This window comes from Uloborus diversus, chromosome 1, assembly GCF_026930045.1.
Source record: "Uloborus diversus isolate 005 chromosome 1, Udiv.v.3.1, whole genome shotgun sequence".
Classification (NCBI taxonomy): domain Eukaryota; kingdom Metazoa; phylum Arthropoda; class Arachnida; order Araneae; family Uloboridae; genus Uloborus; species Uloborus diversus.
In genome coordinates, this window is record NC_072731.1 from 261505808 (window position 1) to 261518858 (window position 13051).

Here is a 13051-nt window from a genome sequence, read left to right on the forward strand (position 1 = left end):
TAAAACTTCAACTTTTGAAGGAATTACATGTGGTACCACAAGTACATGATCAACGATATTTTTTTAACGTTTTGTTAAGCTCAAACAGAAACGATCTGATGTGTGCATCACATGACTTCCTTTTACTCCAATTTAATGTCATTTCCCCATTATTAGCATTTTTAATGGGATTCAATACGTTACTTCCTAAATATCACCAACAGTGGCCAAATTGAAACCATATTAAAAAAAAAACAAATCGCCAAATTTGTCGCCAAATTGGTGACAAAACTTGGCGACCAAAATACTGGCGATATATCGCCAAGTGTCCGCCAAATTGCGCTTCAAGTGGTAAAATCACCACTTGAGTTTACATCGAAATTAACAATGATTTCCCCCAAAAAGAGGCAAAAGACCCCTTTAGAAACTCCCGAATGCAACCAAAAGATGAGGTGCACAACTAGACCCCACTAGGAGTCTACGTACCAAATTTCAACTTTCTACGACATACCGTTCTTGAGTTATGCGACAAACATCCGCACATACAGACGTCACGAGAAAGCTCGTTGTAATTAACTCGAGAATCGTCAAAGTGGATATTTCGGGTGTCTGTAGGTTCCTAGGTGTATCCACGTGTGGTCGAGTCGAAAAAAGAACTCAACATTCATTCGGGGGTGAGCAAAATTTAAATTAAGGTCGATTTTTGAGTGAAATTTTTTTTTGCGAATACAATAATTCTTTTTTTGTAAAACGAAGTAAATCAAAGGCAAAAAATTGCAGAACAAAAAAAAAAAAAAAAAAAAAAAAAAAAAAAAAAAAAAAAAAAACGGTTTGAGCACTTTGTGAACAGTAAACGCTTACGGTTAGAATTACAACAGCGCTGTTATTCTCCGATTCCACTCCGAATCGAATCATTCGACCCGAAGCCGAGAAATAATAAACTCGGCCAACACCTATCTCCGAAAGAGGAGGCCGAGGAAGATTAGTGCAGCGCATTGTCGCTAATAACTCCGCGGCGCATCCCATTACCGTGAGGCATCAATGGCATCTGGCGTGGTCATCAAAAACAAGATGGAATAAGTTCCCGAATAGTTGGCCCCAAGACTTCCCGAGGCACGTAGTTTGGGAAACGCTCTTTACACGAAAGAGGCACAAGGAGTTTCTTAACTATTCTCATTACCGAATGATAGAGGGAAACAGTCTCGATGGAGTGACTGATGGTAGACTTTGAACCACGGTAGTTGACTTTGCGGCACTTCATGTTGTTACAAATTTTGTAAATGATTGTTATTTTTATGTTTCAGTGATTTTTACTTCCTTTTTACAAAAAAGGAAGTATTGTATTCGCGAAAAAATTTTCATCCAAAAATCGGTCTGAATTTCCATTTTGCTCACCCCCGAATGAATGTTGAGTTTTTTTTTTCGACCCGACAACTCGTTCATTTGTACCTAAGAACGTATAGACGCCCGGAAATATCTATTTTGACGTTTCCCGAGTTAATTACAACGAGTTTTCTCGTGACGTCTGTATGTATGTGCGTATGTGTGTATGTATGTCGCATAACTCAAGAACGGTATGTCCTAGAAAGTTAAAATTTAGTACGTTGACTCCTAGTGGGGTCTAGTTCTGCACCTCCCCTTTTGGTTGCATTCTAAAGGGGTCTTTTGCCCCTTTTTGGGGGGAAACCATTGTTAATTTCGATGCAAACTCAAGTGGTGTTATAACTTGGCGGGCACTTGACGATATATCGCCATTCTTTTGGTCGCCAAGTTTAGTCGCCAATTTGGCGACAAATTTGGCGATTTTTTTTTCTTTTTAAATCTGGTTTTAATTTGGCCACTGCTGGTGATATTTAGAGAGAACTCTTGAATCACATTAAAATTGCATTAATGGAGAAATAACATTAAATTGGTGCAAAAGAAAGTCATGTGATGCACACATTAGCTCGTTTCTGGTTAATTTGTAGCTCAATTTGGTGTTTATTGCACTACTTTTCACACAAAATCAGGGCCGTAACCAGAAAATAATTTCGGGGAGGGTTTCAAAACTTTCATGGGGAGCTTTGCGCGATTTGTGCTAATGCCAAAGTCGTCGGGTTATCTGTTACGAAAGCTTTTTATGCAATTAATATACATCAGGAAGACATTTGAGTTTTTGAGACTATCAGATTTGAATTCTCTCCGCAAGCAGTGGGAGAACAGAGAACGCGCTAGTAAAAAAAAATGCATGCGAGTACAGCTGCAGTTAAAACAAGTTCGAGTTCACTTCAGTTTTTTTGATTAGAAAAGCTGACACCGCAAAGTTTTAAACAATAGTGAGCACATCTCTTGTATTCCATTTTTTTAATTTTATCTCCCCTTTCTTTCATCTGTGAAAAGTCTTGATAAACTTTTGAATTAAGCATGGAAAAATCATACTTTTATATGAGTACACCCCAATTTGCCCAATCAGCTGTCTAAAACGGAGACTAGTTCATTTTTCAAAAAATTCTTTTTGTACCGAAACTTATTACCATTTTGAACTAACAACCTTGCTTCCTGATTGTCTAAGAAATACAGGGTGATTATAATGAAAGTTCCACTTTCAAAACGCTATAAAAATAAAACCACTGGTCAGAATGACGTCAAACTTCAACGGAATATTATCGAAGAAGGGGGGAACTTGATGACAGAAGAAAAATAAATAATTGGAATTTTTAGCAATAGATGGCGCTGTAAGAATCATATTTAATAATGGTCGACTACAAATGACAAATAAATCAAAAAATATTACCTGAGGTGTAAACTATACGTTAAAACTCCGTACTACTCAGTGTGCACGAGAGTATTGGTGTGACACTGTTAATTAAGTAAGCCCATCCAACACGGAAAGGTCATATCACATCGGATGGGAAAAATTGTTTTTTAATTGTTCTGAGGCCGAAAACCGCATAAAAAGCATCAGTAAAAATCAAATCGGTCTTTAATTTTCGTGAGACTGGCGCAAAAGATGTTCAATATAATAACGAAGTATATTATATACTTCGTTTTCTGTAACAAGTTGAAATCGAGAAAAGTATCAGCATGTTCCAAGACTGATTGAAGTGTTTCCAGGGTCACGTTTAGAATGTTGCGCAATGCATGCCTTCGGCTCAGCCAAGTTTGTAATCGGAGCACTGAACACAACAGCTTTCAGATAGCCCCATATCCAGAAGTCACACGGGTTAAGATCAGGTGATCGAGACGGCAAGGTCTTTCATTGAGACAGTCATAGTGAACTTCTCAGATGCGAAATGAGGAAAAAAACGTGTATTTGGCGTTTTTATAACAACTTCAATGAGTCGGGCGCATGACAGGTGTTTTGATTGACATATTCTGACACTTGCAGCGCCATCTATTGCTAAAAATTCCAACTATTTATTTTTCTTTTGTCATACGTTTTCCCCCTTCTTCGATAAGATTCCGTTGAAATTTGAGGTCATTCTAACCAGCGGTTTTATTTTTACAGCGTTTTGAAAGTGGAACTTTAATTATAATCACCCTGTATTTTAAAAAGAAAATTGAGTTTTGCTTTTCTTTCAAATCCTTTTTATTTGACAGGCCAAAATATTTTACCATCTTTCTTTTGGAAAACTTTCTCTCTATTTATTTATCCTGTACTAGCTGCGTTGTCCGGCTTTGCCCGGTCTACCTTGAAAATAACCATTGTGTCAAATGTAGTATATTCAATAACCAGGCTTAAATGAAAGAGAAAAAAAAACATCATGCAAAATTTCCCCTCCAAACAATGACGACAGATATTAAAATACCTTTAAGAAATTAAAATAAAATGAGAAAGATGGATTTAAAAAGCGTAACTATGGAAACACAAAACAAAATAAGTTAGAGAATTGAAAATGAGAAAGATGGAAATTATACAATGGATTCAAAAAGCGTTACCGTGGAAACGAAAAATAAAATGGTTAAAAACTTAAGCAGAGAACAGATTTTTGAACTTCATTTAATTCGCTCTTAACTTTATTTCTAATTGAGATAGAGGGTTAAACTTTCCACCATAGGTCGAGTTAGATCTGGAGTAAAAAAAAAGCAGCGCTTTCCAATGATGTCAAAAAGAAAACTGTGGGACAACTCCTTCACTTTTTATTGGTAGATTCAATGAAGAAAATAGTGCTTAAATTTCAGCTAAGAGTAAACCAATTCGAGCTAAAAACGTAAATAACTCCCGCCGTAATTAAGTTAGATCATTGAAACAAATTGCGTAGAACGCGGAAAATTCTACTCTTTCCAACTATATATAATATTACTATTTGCAATTAATTTTTTATCCTCATATTCAGGAATTTATATGAAAATTAGGACTAAATTGGAACAAAAAAAAAAAAAAAAAACTTTTTTTTGAACTGGTCTGCAAACCTTTTCAGGACTTAAAGGAAAAAACTGTGAAAATTTCAGCGAAATCGGCCGGGTAGTTCCCGAGTTTTGCGAGTTCAAACACACAGACGCTTTTTGGAGACTTCATTTTATACTATGTAGAGATTTCTAATGTGTTTGTTTCATTTATTTATAAATGGGAAAAACAGTTTGTTCTTTTACACTTTTTTGAAAAAGGAATCCATCACAGAACCGACAATCACGGTGTTGAGTTTCGATTGCAAAAATATCCCGCCTCCCTTTTATTACGCTACACGAAACCTAAAGGACACACTTGTTCACTAAACAGGAAGAAATGGCAATCTCTTCTTTAGGATTTCTTTAAAACGTTCAACCCCATTGTGAATAATCCGTATTTTTCTCTCTTTTCGAATGCAAATCACTCGACGTAATAGAATATTTTCATATTTTTGTCCCGCGCGTCAGAAAGCGCGAGCAATTTAAACCGGATTTTCCTCGCCAAATTCCCCCATCACGGGCGGCATTTTTCCTGTCATTTCCCGAAAATAGCGAGTCCATTTTTTTCTTCGCCAATTTAGGAATCCATTTATTTAACGTCATCGCTTCCATTCCAAGATCCGAAGGGAATCTTGTAGCTGTCAAAACAGAATGTTCTTTTTGGGTTTTTTTTAAAGATTTTATTAGAAAGCATTTTGCAGTTTTAACATGTCGTGCATTGTCGCGTAATTCCATTCTTGCGATGTACTGAGGTTGAAAATATATCACGTGGCAACGGCTATAACAACAATGCATAAGTAAGAAAAAATTTATTAAAATTGGGTCTTTTCCAAAATTTTAAATTTTTTTTTTTTTCTGAAAGAGCATGCTTAAAAATATAGAATCTGACCATTTTTAAAATAATTTGACAAAGTTTAATATTTAAAAAAAAAATTATCGGTGAGCTTTCATTATTTACGCTTCTGCCGATGAAATCACAAATGATGAAATGATATTCCCTGTTGCTATTCGCAGATAACAATATTTAATTCCTTTCTTACTCACATGTACTGGCAACAATAGGGTTGATCGCAAGCGTAGAGCGTAATGTTTAATTCGCTTCTTGATTATCATAACGTGGAAACACTGTAGCCAGATGTGCCAAATACATTATTTGTGACGTCATAACGAACACGCCTTATTTTCAAAATCGGACATTTAAAAAAAATCAATTAAAAATTGAGCTTTGAGAAAAGGAAAGTTTTTTCTCGCTCCATGTTATTTTTTTGCTCATTCAATCAATTTCAGTAACTAAAAGTAGTAGATTTTACTGAAGGAAACAACCCCATTGTAAGAATAAGTCGATGTTTTTGAATTCAGATATGTTTAAGTTTTTGTAATACATTGTAAATAGAAGTTTACGCATAAAACTAACGAATTCTTACAACAAAGTTCAACTATTCCTCTGCATTAATATTTTACTGCCCTGACAATGCCCGTGAAGTTTGAAAATACGAAGGTTGGAACTTTAATAGTACAACTATTATTTGCAAGGTTCAGTCATTAATCAGGCAGAAAAAGTTACTGATCTGGGCGTCTTAATAGGTCAAGACTTAAAGTTGAGCTAACACAGTGCAGCATAGCTAGTAACAAAGCCAGTAAGATGCTTGGGTTTATCAATAGATCCATTTCAAAAAAATCTAAAGAAGTTCTGCCCTTATACAGAAGTTTGGTAAGACCTCATTTGGAGTATGCTGTTCAGTTTTGGTCTGCTTATTTTAAGAAAGATATTAATGTACTGGAAAGGGTTCAAAGGCGGGCTACAAGGCTAATAAGTGGACTTTGCCACTTAGATTATGATTCCAGGCTTAGAAGGCTAAAAACATACAGTCTTGAGCAAAGAAGAGACCGAGGGGACATGATTCAGTTGTTTAAATTTATTAAAATGAAAGATGTCACGGGGCTGAAGTTTAGCACTGAAAACAGGACAAGGGGTCATTGTTTTAAGCTATTTAAATCTCAGGCTAACATGGATATTAGGAAAAATTATTATTATAGCAGGGTAGTGAAACCTTGGAACAGCTTACCGGAAGAGGTGGTAATGAGCAAGGGAGTAGATAGTTTTAAGAGGGCCATTGATCTTCACTGGGGATTGTTAATTGACTAGGACCAGTCTAGCTGGACCCAGAGCCTGTTGCTGGTCGGCACTTTTGTATTTGTATAACTAGCAATTTAAGCCTAATACGAAAGTGACACATGCCACTAAGTTTTGCAGTCCTTCAATGCAGTCAACGACATTGTTTCCAACCCACCTCCTACGATGTGGGAGCCTTAAGACGACAGTAGTAGCACCTGTTCAGTTCATAGTTCGACTGAATCGGTTTACTGCCACAAGAAGCTCTGGAACAGTTTTGAGGCGAATGTCATAAAGTGGTTCCGTCTTCTCAATGGTTTCATCACCACAAGGTTCTTGCGACTTTGACTTAATTCTTAAGATGAAAGAAATATTTCGTGAAATTCACTTCAGAACTGTTCCAGAGATTATTGCGGCAGAGGCTTCTTCTCAATGTTTTCATCATCACAAAGTCCTTGCGACTTTGACTTAATTCCTAAGATGAAAGAAATACTTCGCGGAATTCGCTTCAGAACTGTTCCAGAGATTATTGCGGCAGTAAACAGCTTCATTCGAACTATCAAGGCGATACTACAGGTGTCTTAACACTTCCACATCGTTGGACACGGGTTGTACACAATGCTGTCGACTATACTGCCGTGTGCAAGTAAACGGCAGTATCTGCAGAAATGAGTTTTCGAGATATTTGAAGAAATGTGTGGTGTATTTAATACTAATAATAGGAAAATGTTGGAATTAGATGTTTTTTTTTGGCGCCTTTTTTTCAGCGGAAACCAAATAAGCGAGCTTGTACAATAAAGATAATGTACAATAGATGACAAAAATGTAAGAAAATGAAAAATGAAAAATTTGCAGTTACTGCCCTTTACCTGCACACGGCAGTATATTGAAGGACTGCAAAATTTGGTTGCATGTATAACTTCTGTATTATTTTTACTAATAATAAAGCTGATAGTCTCTCTGTCGGGATATCTGGATCTCTGTGACGTGCATAGCGCCTAGACCGTTCGGCCGATTTTCATGAAATTTGGCACAGAATTAGTTCGTAACTTAGGGGGAGCACCTCGAAGCGATTTTTCGAAAATTCGATTTGGTTATTTTTCTGTTCCAATTATAAGAACATTTTACCGAGCAAATTATCACAACGTGTAACCGTAACATGTGCAAGCAAATGAACATAACAAATTGGCGAGAAATTCATCATCCATTATTTGTAAATATACAGATGACTCAAATGACCTTTTAATTTTCTGCTACGGAGAAAGCCGTGCGGGCACCACACAAGTATGTAAATAAATAGTTGCCACTATTCAAGTTCCAACCGTCGTATATGTTACGGACTTGAACATTAGGACTGGCAATATGGGCTAAAACCAAGGGATCTCAGGAGGATTGAAGATTGAACTGCCCTTCAACCTCCCTAGACGCTTTCATGGTCAAGATCCATTTAAAAGCGCAGATTTTGGAAAAGGAACGAGCCCAGAGGAAGATAAGTTGGGATAATTAGCAGCAGCCTTGGCCAATGAGTTTGCCATGTCATTACCTATATCATCTGAATGTCCTATCACCCAATGTAGAGTCACAGAATTGCTGTCGGAGATAAGCCTATGAATGGAGGATACCAGCGGATGTTGTGCTGTATTGAACTGTCCTTGGGACTACTTGGACTCCTTGGGAACTCTTTGGGGTCAAATCTACTCAGCCCCTTGCCTGAGCACCTAAAACCGATACACCGTGCAAACGGTATGCGCGAGTAAAGCCCTAGATCGTAGCTTAAGTAGCGACACGTCCGCCATCTTGGGGCTAAACGATGCTTCCTTCTATGTCTGCTATGGTGAAGTAGCGCGTTTTGATTCTTAATTGCGGTTTCCGATTAATTCCATGGTAATTCACAATCAAGAAACATAACATTCAAGAAGCAAAACAGGCTACTTCACCGTAGCAGACATAGAAGAAAGCATCGTTTGGCCCCAAGATGGCGGACGTGTCGCTACTTAAGCTACGATCTAGGGCTTTAGGTGCGAGGACCTCAGAAGAACCATTAGAAGGAAAATAAAACGAGCCGATGTGTGCATCACATGACTTCCTTTTACTCCAATTTGAAGATAATAGTACCTCGGAGTGAGCAAAAAAAAAACTTTTAATACTACTTTCATTCGAAGTCTGTTGCGAACCGAAGCAAAGAAAACGTTTTATACAGATAAATTTTCCCAATATTGGGAGTTTAATGTGATTCAATGGTTAACTCTCTAAATATGGCCAATTTGAAACCAGATTATAAAAAAAAAAAAAAAAAAACCGCCAAGTTGGCGACAAAAGCTGGGCGATATATTGCCAAGTGTTTGCCAAATTATAGCACCGCTTGAGTTTACATTGAAATTAGCAATGATTTTACTCCAAAAAGGTGTAAAAGACCCCCTTTGGAACATTCGAATGCAACCAAAAGAGAAGGTGCACAACTAGTCCCCACTTGGAGTCTATGTGCCAAATTTCAACTTTCTAGGACATAACGTTCTTGAGTTATACACACATACGTACATGCGGGCGTCACGAGAAAACTCGTTGTGATTAACTCGGGGATCGTCAAAATGGATTTTTCAGGTGTCTATACGTTTTTAGGCATGTATCCACGTGTGGTCGGGTTGAAAAAAAATCAATATTCATTCGGGGGCGATGGAAATTAAGGCCTATTTTTGAGTGAAAATATTTTCGCGAATACAATACTTCCTTTTTTGTAAAACGAAGTAAAAATAAAGAAGATTTAAAAACGACACAGATCAAAGACTGACTATAATCGAATCAAAAGTGGCAAAAATGGTATTAATCCAAAATCATCTTCCTGTACCGCGAAAATCTTAGCGCAAAATGTATTTATTAATCCCAGCAACAGACACTCTTTCCTCCTACTATATTTCAGATACTGTCAAGCACATCACACCCCATTCCATTTGCTCAAAAAATCCCCAAAACGCTTTCGCTTAACTTAAAACTGGAAAAGACAAGTTGCGCTTTCTTCTTCTTCTTCACCAGCACTCTCCAAGCGTTAAGGGGTTCCCGACATTTCTCCGCAGAATCTGCACTTCAGCGCGCGGAGGAACTTGTCAAATTTTGTGAAACCTTGATCTTGTTTAAGAGAAAGACTCTGAATGTTACTAACCCCCCCCCCCCCCCCCCGCCCCCCGTCATCTAACTACCAAGCAGGAACACTACAAGAGGAAGAAAAGAACAAAACTCGAAAACAACAGTTCACGCGCGCGAAGGGGGAAGTTTGCTTTATTATTGCCAGGTATATATAGGAAGGAGGCTTTTAGCGTGGCTTGACATCCGCAGTAATTGAGGTTCGGCGTAGTTCTGAATCCCTACTGACAGGTGACTGCTCCGGTTGCCAGGGGTTACGAACGGAACGCCACCTTAAATGAACTCCGCCGTCGGAAGCCCCACGGTTCCATTACGATATGGATGGCGATTTCAATTCCTTGGCTGCAGCTTTTATTTTTGTGACGGATTCGTATATTTATATAGCCAGCTTTTTGTTCGCCGCGAACTCTTTCTGTATTGTAATGAGAATAGAAATCCATTCCGAGGACTTGATTTGACAAACGTTAGAACAATATCGAAAATTAGAATGGGAAGTAAAAAACACTACCAAGCATACACAACTGTGTTATTTAAAATATAGTTTTTTTTTAAACAACTTAAATATCAAATTATTTAACATAATAAGCGGTTGGTAAAACAGTTTTAAGTAAATCGTAAAATGTATCTTATTCTACTCGTATTAGAAATGCATTGTGGGAAAAAGATTTGCGTAAAACTAATTTGAAATCGTATTTATGCAAAAATAAGAGTTGAGGGGGGGGGAGAAGTCAGAGAGAGAAAAACATTAACGAGCTCCCACGCCTGTGTTCTTTATATTGTTTTTAAAGAAACTTAAATATCTAACTATTTAACATAATGAACAGCATAAATGAAACAGTTTTACTTAAATCTTTAAATTAATCTTCTTCAAATATACCCGAAAAAGAAATGCATCGTTGAACAAAAATCTAACTTGAGAACGGATTTATGCAAAAACAAAAGAGTAGGAAGGGGGGCGGGCAATGGGTGCATAGACAGATGTAAGTGTGAAAGAAGTTATACTTTTTAAAGTCATAATTTTTGTATAGATTTTCCATCGGATTAATTCTTAGTTGGTTTCAACACGCAACGAAAGTTATGCATACAGTGTACGACATCATGAAGTTAGTTTTTACCTATTTTTTTTTAAACAATGGACACCCCCTCCCCCCCCCAAAAAAAAACTGTTTAAAACTTTTATTGAGTCATTCAATGTTATCTTATTTTTTCAAATACATTAACTGATAGTTTATTGCCAGTTATATTTAAAAAAAATCTTGGCGCTCAACAAGCAGCCACAGTACAGCATAATACATTTTGCGACAACCGAGTTTAAACTCCCGATGACAAGTTTTTGTTTTCAATTCAAGTTTTCAATTTTTTTTAATGAAAACCATAATACGAAAGTAATCATTTTAAAAGGAAAGTATGGAAAATTATATTAAAGATATCCTACCGGTTCTCCGTCTTGATACCACGTTATGATTGGCGGTGGCTCGCCTTGTGCAGAACATTCCAGGCGGACACTCGATCCCCAACTGACGTTATACACAGTTCGACCCCCTTTCAGCTTCGCTGGTTCTGAAAACATAAAAAAACACACTTCAATATAATCCACATATTAATAATAATCATTAAAAAGGAAGAAAAATATATCATTTGAAATTAGAATATTTTGAAATGTCAATTAGTTTATTTTGAAATTAAGGACAAAATAAATTACCAGATTAAATTTCTTTCACATTAATTGCAGAAAGGAACCACTGAATGTCTCCCGAGTGATATTAATCATATCAGTATTGCCCAACCTTTTTCCTTACACGAGGGCCGCACCTCATATTAAGATGAACCTCGCGGGTCGGAACACGTGAATTTTAAAGTAAATTGTATCTGGATAGCATGGTAAAGAGGAGAAAAAATTATGAAAATCAAGAAATGCTGTTATCATTGCTAAATGCATATTTGTTCGTACGCAGTTTTCATCCGTTTTTGGAGGAAAAAAAATACAATTTGGCTCCAAATTTACAATAAGCATTCTTCATACAGAATGAAGATGACCTGCTTTAGTAGTTTTAGCTTCGTAACATTGAATATAACGGGCCACATGGATCAGCTTTGTAGGCCGTAGGTTGGGGAAAAACCACTGAATTATACACACAGGGTTGTCCTCTGACGAAGCGAAAAAGAAGAGCAATAAATCACTGGCGATCCTTGGTTATTATAAGTTCAACCCCTTGCCACCAAGGACGGATCCAAAAACTTTTCAAGGAGGGGGGGGGGTTGACTTTTTTCTTTTAACTTACCTCTTGCTACGCAATTGATTTACACATGGTCGGAAGAGGGGAGGGGGGGATCTGTAGCATAATTGTAGGTTTATCCAAGGAGGTCTCCGAATCTATTCCTTCCCTTTTCCGTAAATTGCCCAACTTCAATTTCGTAATAATTCCGGGGACATGTTTTGGAACCCCCTGCCCCTAAAATCATGGATGGTTGACTAAAAGTGCGCTTTTTGGAACTTCAATTTCGAAAAACTTCTAGATAAAAGTAGCAGAACCCATTTTTTCTCCTAACTCTACCAAAGATGTTGACAATCGCATCTTTACGACGTTTAAAATTTTACAAAATACCTGCGGGAAGGCCTCCAGACTTCTCCGTTTAACATCACCAAAGATCGTCTGAAATAGCCTTTTTGAAGCTTCAAGTCTGAAAAGACTCCGGGAGGAAGAATCGAATCTATTCCTTTCCTGAACGTCATTAAAGATCGCCTATACTTGCGTTTTCGAAAAATTACCGATGTAGAGTCTCTCAAAGGAGGGGCGATCGCCCCCAACGCTCCTCCCTTGTATTCGTCCTTGCTTGCCACCATGTTAACTTTAGCATTAAAGACACTCAAAACTAGATTTCTTAGATTAACGTGAAACAGAAGTTTAGGATGCATTAGAATTTGGAATGCGTGACAAATGTGTAAATAAAGAAAAGAATATATTTTGTACACTCAAAGCAATGATTGCACCGCCAGATGAACGTACATCCAGTTCATCAAAATTTGGTATACTAGTCGCTAACTGAATCAGACATAGTCGAAATTTGTAAACTGTAATGCTTAAATTTCGTTATGAAGACACAAGAACGAAGTAAACTAATCAAAAAGAACATTCCAGACTTACAATCTCATTTAACTAGTAAAAAAAAACATTACTCCGCAGGACTTCAACAGAAAATTGTAGTTCCAAAAACTGTAGCTTCTTATGTATCGTTTTTTGCCACTTTCATTAAATAATTTTTAAGAGATTTCATTAAATAATTTACAAATGCTATTTTATATGAATTTAGAAAGGACCTTTTATGTAAACACAACGTAATTACATTGTTAGTAATAAAATAAACATTTCAGAATATTTAATTTTTAATGTAACAAAATTTTAAGTATATTTTTTCTCTTTTCAATGTCTTCACAATATTAATAAACTTAGC

At 36.8% G+C, this 13051-nt stretch overlaps 1 protein-coding gene across 1 annotated transcript in view; it reads right to left on the reverse strand.

Moving 5' to 3' along the window:
- LOC129220425 (tyrosine-protein kinase transmembrane receptor Ror2-like) overlaps positions 1 to 13051 on the reverse strand; it is a 90284-nt gene that overhangs the window by 47932 nt on the left and 29301 nt on the right. The window contains exon 3 of the mRNA XM_054854850.1: positions 11034 to 11158. Coding sequence (XP_054710825.1) covers positions 11034 to 11158 — 125 coding nt within the window. The remainder of the gene's footprint in view (positions 1 to 11033; positions 11159 to 13051) is intronic.